General features: G+C 51.8%; 1 protein-coding gene and 1 pseudogene across 10 annotated transcripts in view; both read left to right on the plus strand.

The window, feature by feature from the left end:
- The first annotated feature begins 322 nt into the window (after positions 1-322).
- The window catches only part of Obscn (obscurin, cytoskeletal calmodulin and titin-interacting RhoGEF), a 151,128-nt gene continuing 132,244 nt past the window's right edge, over positions 323-19,206 (plus strand). For 9 of the 10 annotated variants that reach the window (XM_087910583.1, XM_087910584.1, XM_087910586.1 and 6 more), the window contains exons 1-8: positions 5,526-5,782; positions 6,127-6,435; positions 6,731-6,997; positions 7,541-7,819; positions 8,897-9,172; positions 9,932-10,207; positions 11,344-11,619; positions 18,434-18,709. In XM_087910583.1, coding sequence (XP_087766709.1) covers positions 5,641-5,782; positions 6,127-6,435; positions 6,731-6,997; positions 7,541-7,819; positions 8,897-9,172; positions 9,932-10,207; positions 11,344-11,619; positions 18,434-18,709 — 2,101 coding nt within the window. In that variant the 5' untranslated portion in view covers positions 5,526-5,640. Of the gene's footprint in view, positions 495-3,168; positions 4,172-4,614; positions 4,885-5,521; positions 5,783-6,126; positions 6,436-6,730; positions 6,998-7,540; positions 7,820-8,896; positions 9,173-9,931; positions 10,208-11,343; positions 11,620-18,433; positions 18,710-19,206 lie in introns of those variants that run through there. The other variant, XM_087910592.1, reaches the window with a different exon arrangement.
- LOC148120938 (ras-related protein Rab-18 pseudogene) lies at positions 15,983-16,703 on the plus strand (annotated as a pseudogene).

Below are 19,206 nucleotides of genomic sequence, written 5' to 3' on the forward strand. Positions count from 1 at the left end.
TCAAGTTTTGTCCTCAGGACTGCTTACTGGACCCTCTTGACACCATCCTGGGACCCTATGCTCAGTCCTCTACCACACTCCAGGATGCTGGTCTGAGGAAAGCTAGACCAACTCTGCTGCCCACATCACAGTGGGAGGACACAGGCATCTTCCTGCCCCTGACCACCTGCCCTTTGCCTCCTTGGGACTGAGGGTGAAACTGAATCCTGGACTGTGACACCAGGGGCTATTTTGGAGCTGGGCTGGGCTGGGCTGACCAGAAACGGGGGTGGGGCAGGGGCGGGCCCAGCCTTCTTCAGCTGACAGCATTTGCCTGTCCTTTCGTCCCTGTCCAGTCTGAGGACCGGCTGGAGTGTGGGCTGCTGGGTGGGAACCACGTCGGCCTGGGCCCCAGGAAGGAGGCAAGACCCAGCAGCCCCTAACTCACCATCTGTGCCCCTTGCCTGGGCGCTGCCCCAACCCCTGGACGCTGCCCCCAGCCCAGGTACACACAGGTGAGGAGGCAGAGCTGCTTGGAGGGCCCACTCTTGCTCCTGGAGGTCAGATGGACTGAAGGTCACGGTGGTTTGTGGAACATGGGGATCTTAGGGGCTTGGTTAACCTGAGCCACTCCCTGAGATGACAGTGGGCTGAATGCCAGAGCTGGGTCCTTCTGTGACTCTGAGTTGAGACCTCAGAATGGGAAGGGACAATTTGCCCTCAGGGATTTGGGAGGGTTGAGGCTGATACTGTGCAACCACTGGCCCGGTTACCCCCAGTCTTCTTGCTGCCTGGGGGTCTGGTGGCCCTGCCCCCAGCTCTTCCGAGATGGATGCCCGCTGACAGCTGGGGCTATTTTGGGCCTGTTGGCTCAGTGGAGGGGACAGCCAGAGGGGCACTGACACCTGACTCCGGGAAAGAATTTCCCGGGGAGCGGGGGAAGCCACAGTCCCAGGGTCTAAGGTGAGGCTGAGCTCAGGGGCTGCCCTTGGAAATCCGCTCTAGAAGGGCACAGGGGCCACAGGCCTGCTGGTTCTGTTCTCGGAGTGCTGGAGAGGAGGGAGAGGGTCAGCAAGGTGGAGTTCCAGGGAGGGATTAGCCTCTGCTTCTGGCCAGTGTCTGTTTGTCACCTCCCACTGGGTTCATCCGGAAAACTGGTCCACACTGCAAGAATCAAAGTAGCCAAGTTCTGTTAAAGTTGTGGAGGGTGGAGGATGTGGGTGGTGTGGCCAGTTGAATGAGCCAGTGGCAGGGGCTCCTGCAAACCCCCCTGGGCAGTAGTGGGGTCCACAGCACCTGCTGGGTTGGAGAAGTCCTCTAGGGGTTGAGGAAGAGCTGACTTCTGAGGAGGAAGAGGCTTCTTTGAGAGGATGGGGTGGTCACCTGGACAGTCCCCTGCTTAGCACACACGTCCAGTACCTCTAGCCCAAACCAGGTGAGAGAGGAGGGGCCTGTGTGGGATAGATTTCCTGAAGCTTCTGTCACAGTCTCGGTTTCCTCATCTGTAGGAAAGAAAAGAGAACAGACACCCAGTTCCAGGAGCCTCTCTCTGGCCTTAGACCTGCTTGTCAGGGGGGCTGAGTGGCTCTGAGGCTGTCATTCTGACCCCATGATAGTGGCCAGTGCCTTGGTGTGTGACTGACTGGTAACATAGTTGCAGAGGGAACCAGGTCTTGAGCAGACAGTGAGACCCAGGGGCACCATCTGTGGGGGGCTAGGAGAACTCCAATTACTCTCGCCTCTCCAGGGCCTGTGCAGCTGCTGAGGCTGGGCCCAGCTCCCCTGAAACATGTGTGTGCCAGGCTGCTTGCATATTCTGGTTTATGTGTTCCAGGCTGGGTCACCCCAGGCTATGTATAGGATGGTTGGTAGACTCATAAGATGCCCTGCCGTGCTCCCAGGAACCCACAGACTGAGTATGGAGGCCAGAAAGACCTCTGATACCAGGACCTTAATACTGATGGGAAGGCAGACCTTCTATGGAATAGATGCCAGAAGGCGGTTCCAGGGTCTGCTCACAGACCCCAGTAGGTGCTGCCCGATGGCTATCCTAACCTTAAGAGATGAGGCCTGTCTGTGGGTGGGGGACAGAGGTGCTGACTGGACGGTGAGTCAGCAAACAGGCCAGTGCAGCTCCGTCCTAGTCCAGAGTCAGCCTCCTGAAGAGGATTAGGGGGATTAGCTACCTGAATCACAGGACTTGGAACTGGAGGGTCGGGGGGAATATAAACCCATCCACGGGCTGGCCCCATCGCAGGCAGCCCAGCAAGCTCTGGTAAAGCGGGGCAGATGCAGAGGCGGTGGTTAAGGTCTCTGCGCAGGGGTGCTCATGTCTGCCAGGGGTGGAGGAGGTGAGCCTGTTGAGCCAGCCCTGGTGCCCACTGTTCTTATATAAGACCCGGTGCAGGCAGAGTCTCATCCACTCACTGGATCAGAGGCTGGCTGGCAGGGGCTGAGCCTCGATCGGGCAGAGGTCAATGTTATCTGGGTGCCGATGATTCCTAGGAGGGCTGAGGCGTGCAATCTCATTCTTGCAGAGGGTCCAAGTTGGCAGGACTGTGCTAAGGACTGAGTAGTGTGACCTGGCCATCAGGCCCCAGGCTAAGTTAGGCCTAGCTGGGCCCCAGCTCTCGTAGAGAGAAGCTGTCCGTACTGACCCCAGACCATAGGGACTCTCTCGCTAGCCTTTGTAGCCATTGGCTGCACTTTCCCACACCCTGCTCTTACCTGGGGTCAGGCTTTCCCTGAAGACTGGAAGCATGAGGGCAGACAGGTGCTAGTGATTATAGGGCCACCTGCAGCCCAATGGGAGAGGGCACTTCCGGTAGGATGAGCTTCATTTCAGGAGAAGGTGAGGGTTCCTTTTCTTTCCTGCTGTTTGAAGAACATGTCCCCTTGGGAGTCAAGAGGACTTGCTGGTTTGGGTAGTGAGACTGGAGTAGGGGGTAGACTGGAAGTTCCTTAGGTAATTGAAGATGCTAGACTTCCAAGTTACAGAAAGGGGCTAATCGGAACTGCTGAATTTTGGAACTACTAGGCTGGTTTGGGAGTGGAGGAGAAAATGAGGCTTATTGAGGAAGTAGCCCACTGAGTTTTCCTGTTAACCCTGGATAAAGAAGAGGGCCGAATGTGGCCCAAGCGACTGGCTCATCTTAATAGCATCACGACCTTCATCTTTGCCCTTTGTAGACCCCCAGCCCTGCTGCTATCATGGACCACTCCTTCAGTGGAGCGCCCCGCTTCCTGACGCGGCCAAAGGCTTTTGTGGTATCTGTGGGCAAGGATGCCACGCTGAGCTGCCAGATCGTGGGTAACCCCACGCCACATGTGAGCTGGGAGAAGGACCGGCAGCCAGTGGAGGCAGGAGCACGCTTCCGCCTGGCCCAGGACGGGGATGTATACCGCCTCACCATCTTGGATCTGGCGCTCGGTGACAGTGGGCAGTATGTATGTCGAGCGAGGAACGCTATAGGGGAGGCCTTCGCCGCCGTAGGCCTGCGCGTAGACACGGAGGGCACGTGCGCTGAGCAGGCGCCCCACTTTCTGCTGCGGCCCACCTCCATTCGCGTGCGCGAGGGCGCAGATGCTACCTTCCGATGTCGCGTGGGCGGCTCACCACAACCTGCCGTGAGCTGGTCCAAAGATGGGCGGCGCCTGGGCGCACCCGATGCCCCCCATGTGCGCGTGGAAGATCACGGAGAGGCCAGCGCGCTTCGCATCCGGTCGGCGCGACCTCGCGACGGTGGCACCTATGAAGTCCGAGCAGAGAACCCGCTGGGTTCCGCCAGCGCTGCCGCCGCGCTCGTGGTGGACTCGGACGCCGAGGCTGCCGGACCACCCGGAGCCTCCACTGCCTCGCTCCTGGCGCATCTGCAGCAGCGGCGCGAGGCCATGCGCGCAGAGGGCGTCCCTCCCTCCCCACCCGGCGCCGGCACACGCACCTGCACGGTGACCGAAGGCAAACACGCGCGCCTCAGTTGCTTTGTGACCGGCGAGCCCAAGCCCGAGACAGTGTGGAAGAAGGACGGGCAGCTGGTGACGGAGGGCCGGCGACACGTGGTGTATGAGGATGAGCAAGAGAACTTCGTCCTTAAGATTCTTTTCTGCAAGCAGTCGGACCGCGGCCTCTACACCTGCACAGCCTCCAACCTCGTGGGCCAGACCTACAGCTCCGTGCTGGTGGTCGTGCGAGGTGAGCAAACTGGCCTTTCCACACATGCGCAGGGGTGAGGCTCTTTCCCGGACTCCCCACACCTCGTCCTTTTACCTGAGCACTAGCTACGGTCTCAGGTGATAACCTGGTCCAAAGATTGGCCAGGGACGGGTTGCTGCATTCCGAGTGGGAGGTCTGGGCGACTCTGGTTCCTCAAAATGAACAGGTGAGGGTGGTTCTTGGAATGAACCACCATAGGGAACCCAGTCACCATCCCTACATTCCTTCCTCCACACCCCTACCTCACACCTCACATATCCCCTGCCATTGTCTCTTCTGTGCTCCACTTTCTCCTTCTCTTACTCTCTACTCTATTTCTTCAACTTACCTATCCGACCTTGCACCCTCTACATTTTTGATCCCTTGGTCCGTTGTGTTACCCTCTTCCTCCCCCAATAACCCAGTCGGCCTCTCTCCCGCAGAGCCGGCGGTGCCCTTCAAGAAGCGACTGCAGGACCTGGAGGTGAGAGAGAAAGAGTCTGCCACATTCCAGTGTGAGGTGGCCTTGCCGGCCACCGAGGCGGCCTGGTTCAAGGAGGAGACGCGGCTGTGGGCCAGCGCCAAGTACCGCATCGAGGAGGAGGGCACCGAGCGCCGGCTCACCGTGCGCGACGTCTCCGCGGACGACGACGCGGTGTACATCTGCGAGACCACAGAGGGCAGCCGCACGGTGGCAGAGCTCTCGGTCCAAGGCAGGCGGGGCGGGACTGGGCGGCACTGGGCGGGGCCAGGCGGGCAAACGAGCTTGGGAGTGGAGGTGGCAGACTTGGTCGGAGGGGTACCGGTGGAGTCAATTGGGTGTGGGCAGAAAGGCAGGTGAATAGGGCTAAGGTGAGAGGGACAGGGCAGAGGGACCAGGTTGAGAGAAAGGCAAGGGGAGGGGCAGAGGGGGTCTGGGATGTGGATTGGGGGTGGGGTCGGATAGAGTGTGATGGGTCAAGTTGAGGAAGAGGGTACAGGATGTGGAACAGACGGAGAAGAGCGAGCAAGTGCACAAGAGGTGAGTCAGTAGGTGGGGAAGTTCTAGGGCATAGAGGTGTACAGTGATCTGGGACTGGGGACAGATGAAGCTGGCAGCGGTTAGAGGGAGGTTAGGGTTAGGATTAAGTCTGGTTCTGGAAAGACAAGGGAGCAGAAGGTAGGATTGGGCAGAAGGGGTGTATGTGTGTGTGTGTGTGTGTGTGTGTGTGTGGTGAAGCAGGTGGGAGGATGGGGCAGGATGGGAAGAGAGATGAGATGGAAGCCACACGATTAGGGTGTGTGCAAAAGGAGTGTGGGATACACAGGGAAGGGGCTAGTCTTACCATCTTGGCAATCTTCCCACTCTAGGGAACTTGACCAGAAAGCTGCCTCGAAAGACTGTAGTGCGCACTGGAGACACAGCCATCTTCTGGGTGGAGCTAGATGTCCCCGAGGGTCCTGTCCGGTGGCTAAGGAACCAGGAGGAGATGGTGGCAGGGGGCCGGGTAGCCATCACCGCAGAAGGCACGTGCCACACACTGACCATCTTCCAGTGCACCTTGGAGGATATGGGTGAGGTGGCCTTTGTGGCCGGTGGCTGCCGAACGACCACCCAGTTCTGCGTATCAGGTAAGGGTTGGAAGAATGGTCTTTGGGTGGCCCTCCTGCCCCATCCTCCCTCAGTGCTGCGGGCGCCCCTTGCCAGTGGAAGTCCGAGGGTGCAGAAAATTGTGATGGTGGGTCCCCCATTCTAAGCTCTTTTCTTGAGGCAGGGCTTTCCCACTGCAACTGTGTGGCAGCAGGTCTGGAGAGGGTCTTCTGAGCCCACTGGTGGTGGGTGGTACCATCGCTTCCACCAGGGCAGTGCCAGGGAAAGACTCAAGTTCTGACATTCCCTTTCTGGGTGACCCGAGGCGGGGGGGGGGGGCAGGAGGGAGTTCTATGTTGGTGAGCTCAACCTGTCTTTCACACAGCGCCCAGGAGGCCTCCCCTGTACCCCCCTGCTGATCCTGTGGTAAAGGCCAAGACAGAGAGTTCTGTGACCCTCAGCTGGTCCCCACCACCCCGTGGGGAGCGCCCTGTCACCATCGATGGTTATGTGGTGGAGAAAAGGAAGCTTGGTGCTTTTGCATGGAGCCGGTGTCATGAAGCAGAATGGCTGGTCACAACTGAGTTTACCGTCGCTGGTGTGGCAGAGGAGGGGGACTTCCAGTTCCGTGTGTCAGCCGTCAATCACTTTGGTCAGAGTCCTTACCTTGAGTTTCCAGGGACGATCCACTTGGGTGAGTGAGACCATCTAGTAGCATCACAGGGGGCTGCCACCTGCCCTGCCCTTGAGTTACCCGACCCCAAAGCGTGACTCTTGCTCCAGGGGAGGCAGGATGATAATCTTAAGGGGACTCTCTAGGCGGGTTGGGGGATGTTGAAGCCTCCTCATACAGGAGGGGGTATCCGAAGACAGGACCCAGCAGCCACAGGGAGCCAGGCTTCAGCTACTCCATCTATGTGGGGGCAGGGCAGAGGAGGGAGAGCCAGAACCTGTCTCCAACTCTTACCATGTTTCTACCCACCCTACAGTCCCCAGGCTGGCAGTAAAGACACCTCTGAAGGCGGTGGAGGCAGTGGAGGGAGGTGAGGTCACCTTCTCTGTGGACCTCACGGTGGCCTCCGAGGGGGAGTGGTTCCTGGATGGGGAGCCCTTGAAAGCCAGCAGTGTCTACGTGATCCGCTGTGACCGTACCCGGCATACGCTCACCATCAGAGAGGTGCCCGCCAGATTGCATGGGGCACAGCTGAAGTTTGTGGCTGATGGCATTGAAACCAGCATCCAGATGGTGGTCCGAGGTAGGCCCGAGTCCCTGAGTCCCGTTTTCCCTGCAGTGTGATAGTAGGCAGGAGAGGTAGTCTCTTGGAGAAGATTTGTCTGAGGGCGATGCAATGAAAGGGGTAGGACAGTTGGGTGCTTGAGGCTGCTCACTGGCAGTTGAGGCTGGTGTGTGTGTGTGTGTGTGTGTGCGCGCGCGCGTGCACGCACACGCGTACGGGATGCCCCAGGACTGGACGGCATCTCTGACTGCCTCTTTTCTCATTCTCTCGTCTATCTATCCCTATGTTTCCTCTCTGCCTGCCTGTTTCCTTCTCCCTCTGTCTCACTCCCCCTACATCTGGCTTTCCGCATGGTCCCTCTCTCTGCTCCCTTCTTCCTCCTCTTCATACCCTTCCTCTCTTGCCTTTCACTAACTTGCTTTCCTTTCAATCCACCCTTTTCCCTGAGTTTCTCTTTTCCCTTTAATCTCTCTATCTCTATCCTCTCCCCTCTCCCTCACTGCCTGTGACTCCTTTTGCCCGCTCTCTTGTGGTCTTTTCGTTCCCATCCCTGATCTGTAGCAGCTCTGGGGCTAGCCAGCAAGCTTTCTGCTGTGGCTGCCCGGGAGGTGCTGGCCCGGTTGCACGAGGAGGCACAGCTGCTGGCTGAGCTCTCGGATCAGGCTGCGGCTGTGACATGGCTGAAGGATGGCCGTGAGCTGTCCCTAGGACCCAAGTACGAGATGCAGGCGTCAGCTGGGAGGCGAGCCCTGCTGGTGCGGGATGTGGTGCAGGATGATGCGGGCCTCTATGAGTGTGTTAGTCGTGGGAGCCGCATTGCCTACCAGCTGTTGGTGCAAGGTAAACACAGGTTTGCAGTGGGGCTGGCATCATGTCCTGGGGCTGCACTGTCTTTCTGGATGTGTAGACTCTGTTCCCTAGCTCCAGGCATGCTCTGAGGGGTTCTAGGCAGTGAGTAACTGTGTGTGTGCATGCGGCGTGCGTGCGTGTGTGTGTTAATGGTGGTGGATAGCTCAGCTCTGTAGGGAGAAGGCTTTCCTAGCTGGGGTTGGAACCTCTCTGGTATGGGTGAGAGTCAGAGTCACGTGTAGTCTAAATCTGGCCATCTGCATCCATACCCTGTAGGCCTCATAGCTTTTTATTCACTGACATAGCAGGTGACTGTGGATGCTGTGGTTGGGAGCCAAACTGGACCTCAGAGGCACATGTATAAGAGTACTGGGGCAAAGACAGCAAGATGCTTGGGTCCTTCTTGCCAGTGCTTCTTGCAGTAGGACATGGGGATATGGCATTGGCTGAGGGCAGCTTTGGACACCAGGCAGGGCAAGGGTATCTCCTCCTGTTCCCTGCATGAAGATGCTGTAGACTTACAGCCCTGGCATAGGTGCATACCACCCTTGAGAGGTCTGGGGTTCCCCACACTGGACCACTGGTGGGGTCCATGTATGTCTCCACAGCTAAAATCTCTTTGCTGCCTCCCAGAGAGATGTGTTCCTCACATGGGCTCTAAAAACCTACACATGCATAAATTCTGTGCAACAGAATTCTTAGTAATATATATATGACTTTTTAAACTTGACTGTTTCCAACAGTAAAAATCATGGTGCAGTCAGTTTCTAGGTGGTGGAGAAAACTGGGGATGTGTTTATGAATGGGACCTTCCTCTGCTCTGTGGAAAGTGTTTGGGCAAGTTAGGGAATAGAACACGGTCTTGACCTGGAAGGGCTGGCCTGGGGATTTCCTATCGCCATGCTCTGCCAATCGGAGCTGGCATCACACACTGACTGGACACTGCACACTCACTGCCAGCAAGGGGCTTTGGGAGTTTCCTGGATTCCAGAGTTTATTAACCAGAATCCAGGACTTAGGGGCTTGGAAGAAACCACTGAACAAGTGTCTTTGTGTGCCTGTTCCCAGAGCCCAAGGTGGCGTTTGCCAAGGAGCAGCAGACACGCAGCGAGGTGAAGGCAGAGGCAGGGGCCAGTGCCACCCTGAGCTGCACGGTGGCCCAGGCCCAGATTGAGGTGACCTGGTTCAAGGACGGGAAGAAGCTGAGCTCCGGCTCGAAGGTTCGAGTGGAGGCCTCGGGCTGCGAGAGGAGGCTGGTGGTGCAGCAGGCGGGCAAGGCGGATGCTGGGGAGTACAGCTGTGAGGCCGGGGGACAGAAGGTCTCCTTCCGTCTGGACGTCACAGGTGGGTGCCAGGGTTGTGCTCAATGGGGTTATCCTAGGACATATCGGCTATCTTGGGCCGGTGTTCTCCCTGTCCTTAGACCTCAGTGTTTGTTTGTCCCAGGGTTCTGGGAGCCCTTGTTGACCATGTCATAATTCCCATGAGACCATGAATGTGTGTCTAAACCTCTCCACCCTGTCCTTGAGTCTGGGAAAAGGCCACATACCGTAGCCACTATTTCCTGCTTGACTCCATGCATTTTGCTGTTTTGCCCTTCCTCTCAGCTGTGGTCCAGAAAGATGTGGGTTTCTGGCTTGGGACTGAGGTGGCCGTTCCTTCCAACTGGGCCTCTTCCTGCTGTTTGTGGTCTCTGAATGTAAGAGGGCTGAGAAGCCATGGATGGCCTGAAGTTTCTGGTGGTTCCAAGGCAGGGAAGAGTCAGAGTTCTGTCCTCTACTGTCAGGATAGGCATTGTTAAGGGACACTAGCAGTGATGACCTTAAGGGCTGCAGTAGCTCACCTGCCAGTAAGCATCAGAGTGGGCCTGCAGCTTCTCAGGGCAGTGACAAGACCCTGCATACCCAGATCTTCCACACATGAAGCTTCAGCAATGCAGCTTGGGTCCCATGTGACACAGAACCTTGTTTGATCACATGATGATCTGTCAATTATGGGAAGTGTTGCCCTAGCCATGCTTGGGCTCTGATGAGCCCCAGGCCCTGAAGAAGGGTTATGTATAGTTTGGTGTCTCTGACCCTGTGCATCCCTATCTGCTCCCAGAGCCCAAGGTGGTGTTTGCCAAGGGGCAGCAGGCTCACAGCGAGGTGAAGGCAGAGGCAGGGGCCAGTGCCACTCTGAGCTGCACGGTGGCCCAGGCCCAGACTGAGGTGACCTGGTTCAAGGACGGGAAGAAGCTGAGCTCTGGCTCCAAGGTTCGAGTGGAGGCCTCAGGCTGCGAGAGGAGGCTGGTGGTGCAGCAGGTGGGCCAGGCAGATGCTGGGGAGTACAGCTGTGAGGCTGGGGGACAGAAGGTCTCCTTCCGTCTGGACGTCACAGGTCAGTCCTCTGAGACAATCCACATGTGTATTCATAATTATTATATATTCTTTATTTTTTTGAAAGTGTCTCACTATGCAATCTTGCCTGGAACTTGCTACGTAGAACAGGCTATCCTCAAACTCACAGGAGTCTGCTTTTCTCTACCTCCCAAATGTAAGATTGTAAATGTGCGCAAGTATACCTGGCTTAGTGTACTTGTAGTGAGTTTCTTACCAAGCCTAATTTGTTGACTAAACTTTCTCAGGAAAAACATACACAGTATTTGGTGCTATCTGCATCTGAGGCACCTACTGCAGGTCTTGGACTATATTCTGGATGGATGAGGGAGTGTGATTTTCCCTGTGTTTAGAGGCCTTGGGGTTTGTCCTGAGCACAGAGAGTGCAGGGTCTGGATGACATTCTGCTGTCCTGCTGACCCACCCAGGGTCTTTCCCACTGTGACCTTGCTGATCTAGATAGTGCTCTGACTTTGTGTCCCCATTTGTCCCTATTATTAATGCTTTCTCGTGTTCTAGTGTGTTTTTAATTTTATTATTTATTTTATTGAGTTTTCCATTGCTATCGCTTACATTTTTTTCATGATCTCGATGTCCTTTCTCAGTTTCTCAGGCTTGCTGCTGGCCGTCTCTTCTGTGTTACTGACTTCCTTATTTACACCCTGGGCCGATTTTGTTCCTTCATCTGTGTGCTCGTTTGTTTCGTACTTGGAATCATTAGCTATTTTTACATGTAGATTTTAAATTTACTGTAACAGGTAGCCAATAGTTTATTAAATATCAACTTGTACAGAATAATAAAGCTTTTCTACAAAAAAGGAAAAGAAAAAGGAAACAAAAAAGCAATGATGGCATGGTGCCCAGAGTATTGAGGGAAATAACTGTCAGCTGCAGATTCCATGGCCTGCTAAGTTGTCATTCAGGAGTGAAGGCTAAATAGTACTTGTTCAAGAAGTATCTTTAGAGAGTTTACCATTCACAAAAAGTTACTGAAAGAATTGTCAATGGATATACTGCTCAGAGTAAAAAACCTTAATCAAAAACTAACAGAATAGGATCCTTGAGTCACCAGAGTTTGGGAACCAAGGTAGATTTTTATTTAGTTATAGCAACTGTGTGTCCCTGTTTTTCCTCCAGAGCCCAAGGTGGTGTTTGCCAAGGAGCAGCAGACACGCAGCGAGGTGAAGGCAGAGGCAGGGGCCAGTACCACACTGAGCTGCATGGTGGCCCAGGCCCAGACTGAGGTGACCTGGTTCAAGGACGGGAAGAAGCTGAGCTCCAGCTCCAAGGTTCGAGTGGAGGCCTCGGGCTGCGAGAGGAGGCTGGTGGTGCAGCAGGCGGGCAAGGCGGATGCTGGGGAGTACAGCTGCGAGGCCGGGGGACAGAAGGTCTCCTTCCGTCTGGACGTCACAGGTCAGTGGGTTAGAAATTTGACTATGTCATGGGACAACCCTAGGGGAAGCATTCCAGTGTGGGCCAGGTGCTGGGTGTGTTGCACAGGCTGCACAAGGGTGTGTATTGGATAGTTCTCCACAAGTAATTAGTAACCCCAAGTTCAGAGGAGTGAACAATGAGTATGCTTTTGTCTCTAGTTCATGGGGTAGAATACACCATGCGGTCTGTGCTGATGGCTCATTTCTGTCCAGTGTGGTATCACTGGGGCTGGGAATCCAAGCTGTGTGTGTGCTTGCATCTGACGTCCTCACTGAGATGGCCCTGAAGGAAGGGACTGTATGGGACAAGAGGTCTCTTCTTTAGCAATGGAGCTGACCTCAGTGCTGTTTTGGAAGTCCTTTGTCTCCCTTTGTGGTCTCTCTTGCTTGGCAATAGCTTGTCCCTAGAGCGGTGATCTCCATGTGGGCCATCTGGGCCTCTTTTTGAGGTGGCCAGGTTTCCCTCAGGGTGCAGAATCGCTTGAAACTCTGCTCCTGGAGACCAGAGTGTTACTCTGCTTGTTCTCTTGTCAAAGCTAAGAAAAAAGCCCGCCTGGTCCCCAGAGCATGGAGAAGGAGACCTTTCTGTGGGCACCAGGGTGGCGTGTCCCATTGCACAGGGGTCTGGTCACAGCGGGACTGAACCCTGGGTCACCCTGTCTGACCTTTTATCACAGAGTCACAGGCTTCCATTCTGTGCCATCCTCTTTCAAATTCTTTCTGCCTCATGGTCACACAGGACTCCGACCGAAACCTTCAACTTTCAAAAGAGGAAGGATATGGAAGGATTAGTGCTCTCTCCCTGAGTGTATGTGTGTGTGCGTGCGCATGCTAAATTAGTTTTTTTTCTTTGGCTTTGGGGTCCTAGCCCAAAATTTATTATCTATATCAATACACTGACGGAGGTGTGTTCCCCACGCTCCCTTCTAGTTGTCTCACGGTGTCTGGTTTTATGTTCAGGTCTTTGATACATTTGAGTTCATGCTTGAATAGGGAGAGAGGTAGGACCTTGCTTAACTGGCCACTGTCAACTTTTTTCTGTTTTTGCCGAGTGGGGAAGGGGTCAGAATCTTACTATACAGTCTTAGCTGGCCTGGAACTTGATACATAGGGCAGGCTAGCCTCAAACTTCTGAAATGTGTCCACTTCCGCCTCCAAAGTGCTGTGATTCAAGGCATGTGCCAGTATGCCTGGCAAATCACTGTAAACAAAAAAGATGCTCGCATGTCTCTATACCTACCATATGTGTGCAGTACCCGAGGAGAAACAAATAGGGCGGTAGACTCCTGGCGCTGGAGTTACAGGTAGCTGTGAGCTGTCGTGTGTGCTGGGAATGGAACTCCAGTCCTCTGAAGGAGCTGTGCGTGCTCGTAACTGCTGAGCTGTGTCTCTAGCCCCGGGTGAACTGTGACGGTACAGTAAGTTTTAAAACTGGAAATGGAATTCCACTAATTTTGTTTTCTTTTTCTTTTAAAATTGGTTTGTTTATTTTCTTAAAAATTTATGATTTTCTATGTATGGGTGTTTTGCCTGAATATGTGTGTGTGTGAACCACATGTGTGCCTGGTGCCCATGAAGACCAGAATAGGTCATCAGATCCCTGGAACTGTAGTTATGAATCCTTGTGAGCTGCAGTGTGGTGCTGAGAATAGAACCCAGGCCTTTTGGAAGAGCAGCCAGTGCTTAACCACTAAGCCACCTCTTCAGCTCCTCTTTCTTTTAAAATATTTATTTATTTAGTTATTTATTTATTATGTATACAATATTCTGTCTGTGTGTATATCTACAGGCCAGAAGAGGGCACCAGACCTCATTACAGATGGTTGTGAGACATCATGTGGTTGCTGGGAATTGAACTCAGGACCTTTGGAAGAGCAGGCAATGCTCTTAACCACTGAGCCATCTCTCCAGCCCTCCTCTTTCTTTTAAAAAAGATTATCTTGGTCATCCAAGTTACTCTGAATTTCTGTTAACTTTAATGTCCCTTCTCAGATTTTACCAAGTAAGGATGCATAGTTTACATGGCCACACAGATCAACTTCAGGAGTACTGCCTTTTTAAGATTAGGACTTCAGAGCTAGCTCTGTAGGCCAAATGCTGGTATTAAAGGTGTGTGCCACCATCACTTGGCACATGTATACATCTTGATCTTACCCACCCTACTCTCTCCCTCCAGCTCCTCCTGGCCCCCATCCAACAGCTCTCCCATGTCCTCCTTTCTTTCTTCTACTAAGTTCAGTCAGTGCTGCCCATATGGGCATGTGCACGACCATCCAGTGGGCATGGGCATCCACCAGTGGGAACATTCCAAAGGAAAATGGCTCGTAAGCTCCCAGGAGCCACCGGATGCTGTTAGCCCCTCCGCTGATGCTCAGGTGGAGGACTGATTTCTGCGTATTCATCTTATGCCCGGAACTGTGCTGAACCTGGAAGCTAAGTTCTAAGGATTTCCAGGCACAAGGCTGTCATGTCTGTAGATAGAGTGGATTGCGCACCTTATTTTTGATCTGAATGCTCTGAGCTTAGATTACTGATTCAGTCCTTTGCTGATTCTCTGGGTTTTCTGTCCTTTTCTTCTTCTCTTGGGTCAGTTTCGGTAGTGCTTCCTAGGAAGCTGTTTGTTTCATCTAGGTTATCTTTTTGTTTTTATGTTTCCTTCCTTCCTTCCTTCCTTCCTTCCTTCCTTCCTTCCTTCCTTCCTTCCTTCCTTCCTTCCTTCCTTCCTTCCCTCCCTCCCTCTCTCCCTTCCTTCCTTCTTATTTTTTCCCCCTTGAGACGGGCTTTCTCTGTGTAGTCCTGGCTGTCCTCGAACTTACAGAGCTCCACCTGCCTCTGCCTCCCGAGTACTGGGATTAAAGGCGTGAGCCACCACTGGAGGGCTGTTATCTAATTTTCTGACACAAACATTCACAATGTGTTTTGAGAGCCTTTGTAATTGTGGGAAGTCTGTCTTGATGTTTTCACTTTTATTTTGGATTTTATTAAATCAAGCTATTTCTTTTTTCTTAGTTGAGACAGTGGTTAGTCTGTTCTACTGATCTTTTTCAAAGAATTAACTTTTTATTTATTCCAATATACTCTTTTCTTTTGAAGAAAAGGTTTATTTAAAATTGTTACTGACATTTGTTGCTGGTAGTGTTTGCGTGTTGGTGGCATCTCTGAGCATCTCTGAGGACATATTCATCATCCTGTGACTGCACAGGGCAGGTCTGTGGCTGTTGGCCTTGGATGTAACACTTCCTGAGCAGGTGCACACTGAACTCAGCATTACCTCAGACCCTCACCGAGGTTGCCCAGGTGTGCAGGCCTTTCCTTCTGAGCATGGTTGCTATGCTAGGAGATGCCAACACATTCCAAAGCCCCCTGTGGAATTTCATCCCTTAACTTTTGGTTAGACCTGTTTGCTACAATCTATTCTCCACTGTCCAGGGAAGCCTGGAATTTGGCAAAGACTTCCGGTTGCCCTACGGTCCTTCCTGGGGACAGTGCTCTGCACTGTGAACCCAGAACTAATGGAGACAACCCGTGAGTGAGGCTCAGAGACTAAATCCATACATACATCAGTAATGCTCAGAGACTAAATCCATACTTACATCAGATGATGCTGGTTGTCTGGGGACCTGGTCTGCTCTGTCTGCGGCTGCAGACGCACCCCTGGGTTCAAAAGCACACTGGAGTAGAGAGGGTGAGGAACAGTGACATATAATTCCTCACTTGGCCGTCTGTGACCCAGATTCTTAGGTTTTTCTGGACCATGTCTTTTATCTTCAGATTACTGTAAGCCATTGGCCAATTTCTAGAGTTCTGAAGGTGGTTGATTCTAAATGTCCTTCCTTCCTTCCTTCCTTCCTTCCTTCCTTCCTTCCTTCCTTCCTTCCTTCCTTCCTTCCTTCCTTCTTCCTTCCCTCCCCCCTCTTCCTCCTTCTTTTTCTTCTTCCTTTTTTTTGGTGGCAGGGGACTAGGGCTAATGCTTCATTTTCTCTTATCATAGAAATGGAAAATGAACTTCAAATTTATAATGCATTCAAAAACACACGCTTATTCTGTTGGGCCATCCCACACACCCGGGAGCATTTGAAGACACACGGAGGTGTCCACTAAGGGGAGCGTCCTCTGTTCTTTAGATGCTTGGAGATAGGAACATGGAGATGATACATTTAGCTTCTAAGAGACTAAGTGGGGAATTGATTTGGATGAGGAGAGACCAAAGGCGAGGAGAGTAGGTATGAGGCTCTTCCTTACTCCAGGAGGTGATGAGGTTAGGAGAGACAGTGACTCTGAGCACAGAGAGGAGGCTGAGGTTTGAGAACTGCTGTAGGGTTGACTTTACAACACTAAGAGGCATGAAAAATAAGGAAGAAGGAGTTGTGAGGTATAGTGTAGACTTGGGCGACAAGAAACAGAAAAACGGTGGTCACGGAGGTGCAGATGCGCAGGCCGTCGGGAAACACTGACGGGGACAGGTCTGAGTAGAGTGGGCACAGGGTGGATGAGGACGTGCTGACCACTCTGACCATCTGCTCCTGAGGTCCCAGATGACACCTTTGATCCAGAACTTGCAGCAACAATCGGTGTCGACTTTAAGGTGAAATGATTTCAATGGATGGGAATGAGGCTCAACTTGCAATGTGGGATCCAGCTGGTCAAGAGCGGTTCAGAGCGTTAACTCCCAGCTGTTACAGAGGCGCACAGGGAGTTATATTAGTTTATGATCTTCCCAGAGGAGACACCTTTGCTAAACTGGATAATTGGCTAAGTGGACTGGAAACATTCTGTACAAGAGACGACGTAGTAACCATGCTAGTTGGAAATAAAATTGGTAAGGAAAATCATGACATTGATAGAAATGAAGGCCTGAAATTTGCACGCAAACATTCATGTTGCTCATAGAGGGAAGTGCAACAGCCTGTGATGGTGTTCAGAGTACCTTTGAGGAACTTGTTGAGAAGATCACTCAGACTCCTGGACTGTGGGAAAGTGAGGACCAGAATGAAGGAGTCAAACTGTCACACAGGGAAGAGCAGCGGAGGGGGAGCCTGTGGTGGTTACTGTTCTGTGCTGTGATCTCTGGCGTTTCTTTCTCTTGCATATTTGATCAGATAGTGACGTCTTTCTGCATATAAACTCTCAACTGCTATTAGGGACCTTGCAGTTTGCACATAATTGTTTTTGCCATGGCAGTATACTTGCAAGAAACCCCCTTTCCCAGATGAAATGTTATGGTAAGCATGCACAGTTTGCAGTCTCTAGGTTTTTTTTTTTAACATAACGTATAATAGGTGTCCCTTTGTGAATACATTTGATTTTTATGATTTACATTTATCTTGTCATATTTTTCTCTTTTAAATTGATTTTTATCGAGCTCTACATTTTTCTCTGCTCCCCTCCCTGCCTCTCCCCTCCCCTTCAACCCTCTCCCCATGCTCCCAATTTACTCAGGAGATCTTGTCTTTTTCTACTTCCCATGTAGATTAGATCTATGTATGTCTCTCTTAGTGTCCTCATTGTTGTCTAAGTTCTCTGGGATTGTGATTTGTGGGCTGGTTTTCTTTGCTTTATGTTTAAAAACCACCTATGAGTGAGTACATGTGATAATTATCTTTCTGGGTCTGGGTTACCTTACGCAAAATGTTTTCTAGCTCCATGTATTTGCCTGCAGATTTCAAAGTGTCATTATTTTTTTCTGCTGTGTAATACTCCTTATCTTGACATTTTAAAAAAGTATCATCTGTCTAGAATGTGTTGCTGCAAGTCTGCTTTTGTTTTCCTTTTTGCTTAAATATTCTGATCAATTACTGAATTGTTTGGTAGCAGAACTAGAGCCGTGGGGAGGTAAGCAGGTGTCATCAAGCCTATGCGGTTTCCCTTGAGGAGGAATAAAGCCCGATTCACAGCTTTTCTCGGATGCTTGAGAGTCTTAGTGCTAAGTAAAATTCTCAGTTCAGAAGGGAGCCCAGGCTGATTCATCATTAAATCTCTGTTCTGATGATGCTTCCAAAATAGTATTGATAAGGGAGCTTTAATCCATTGTCCACTTTGGGTTCCTGATCCTTGGAATGATGTTTTGGTTACATGGCGTCTGGCAGGACGGCAGCGGGGCTTTCCCTCATTTGGGATTCAGAAGGCATGAACTGTATATTCTAACTCCTTTAATACTTCTGCTTCTAAAACCCAACGTCTTTCCCCACACCCATTGTCAGTGTTTGTCCAGGTGCCTCAACTGTGGCTTGTGTAATGACTATCTGTATCCTGTGGCTTCCGTAAATGGCTAATTACTATTCAAAAACCCATTTCTGTGTTTTGAAGGTGGGGGAGACAATACTAAGTGATAATTTGAGAAAGGCGTATTGCTTCCAGATTCTGAATGGTGGGGAAATGCTATTGCAATGAGATGGTTGATAATTTACTGTAACACGTAGCCAATAGTTTATTAAATATCAACTTGTACAGAATAATAAACCTTTTCTACAAAAAAAGAAAAGAAAAAAGAAACAAAAAAGCAATGATGGCATGGTGCCCAAAGTATTGAGGGAAATAACTGTCAGCCGCAGATTCCATGGCCTGCTAAGTTGTCATTCAGGAGTGAAGGCTAAATAGCACATGTTCAGGAAGTATCTTTAGAGAGTTTACCATTCACAAAAAGTTACTGGAAGAATTGTTAATGGATATACTGCTCAGAGTTAAAAACCTTAATCAAAAACTAACAGAATAGGATCCTTGAGTCACCAGAGTTTGGGAACCAAGGTAGATTTTTATTTAGTTATAGCAACTGTGTGTCCCTGTTTTCCCTCCAGAGCCCAAGGCGGTATTTGCCAAGGAGCAGCAGGCTCACAGCGAGGTGAAGGCAGAGGCAGGGGCCAGTGCCACACTGAGCTGCACGATGGCCCAGGCCCAGACTGAGGTGACCTGGTTCAAGGACGGGAAGAAGCTGAGCTCTGGCTCCAAGGTTCGAGTGGAGGCCTCGGGCTGCGAGAGGAGGCTGGTGGTGCAGCAGGCGGGCAAGGCGGATGCTGGGGAGTACAGCTGCGAGGCGGGGGGACAGAAGGTCTCCTTCCGTCTGGACGTCACAGGTGGGTGCTGAGACACTAAATTAGTTTGCAGATGTTATGAGCCTGGTTATGGCCAGGCAGGCCCTGGTGTCTTTCCACCGAGTATCATCTTTGCCAATCTCATCCCTGCGTCTGGTCCAGGTGTCTTGGTCCAGGTGCATTTGGTGAATATGTGTTCAGGTTGGCCAGGGCCTCTTGTGTGCCTCAAGAGGTGTCTTAATGCTATAATGTTCTGTTTTATGTTCTCAGCACCTTCCTAGGTTCTACCAGTGTTGCTCGGTCTGGTCCTACTTGTGTGTAGGTCTGAGGTGACCAATGTCTGTTTGAGGTCCCTCCCATAGCTCTCTGTAGTCTCTCACCTTGTCCATCATGAGCTGTCTCTTAAATTTTAATTTTAATTCATGTTCAGACAAGGTAAGGAGGAATTTCAGTCACATGATCATATCTGAAACTATATCAGCACTGAACCTGGGGCTGTTTTGGAATACTCATCCGCTGTCCCTGGAACTAATGCAGGA

This window comes from Myodes glareolus, chromosome 9, assembly GCF_982192425.1.
Source record: "Myodes glareolus chromosome 9, mMyoGla1.1, whole genome shotgun sequence".
Taxonomy (NCBI): Eukaryota; Metazoa; Chordata; class Mammalia; order Rodentia; family Cricetidae; genus Myodes; species Myodes glareolus.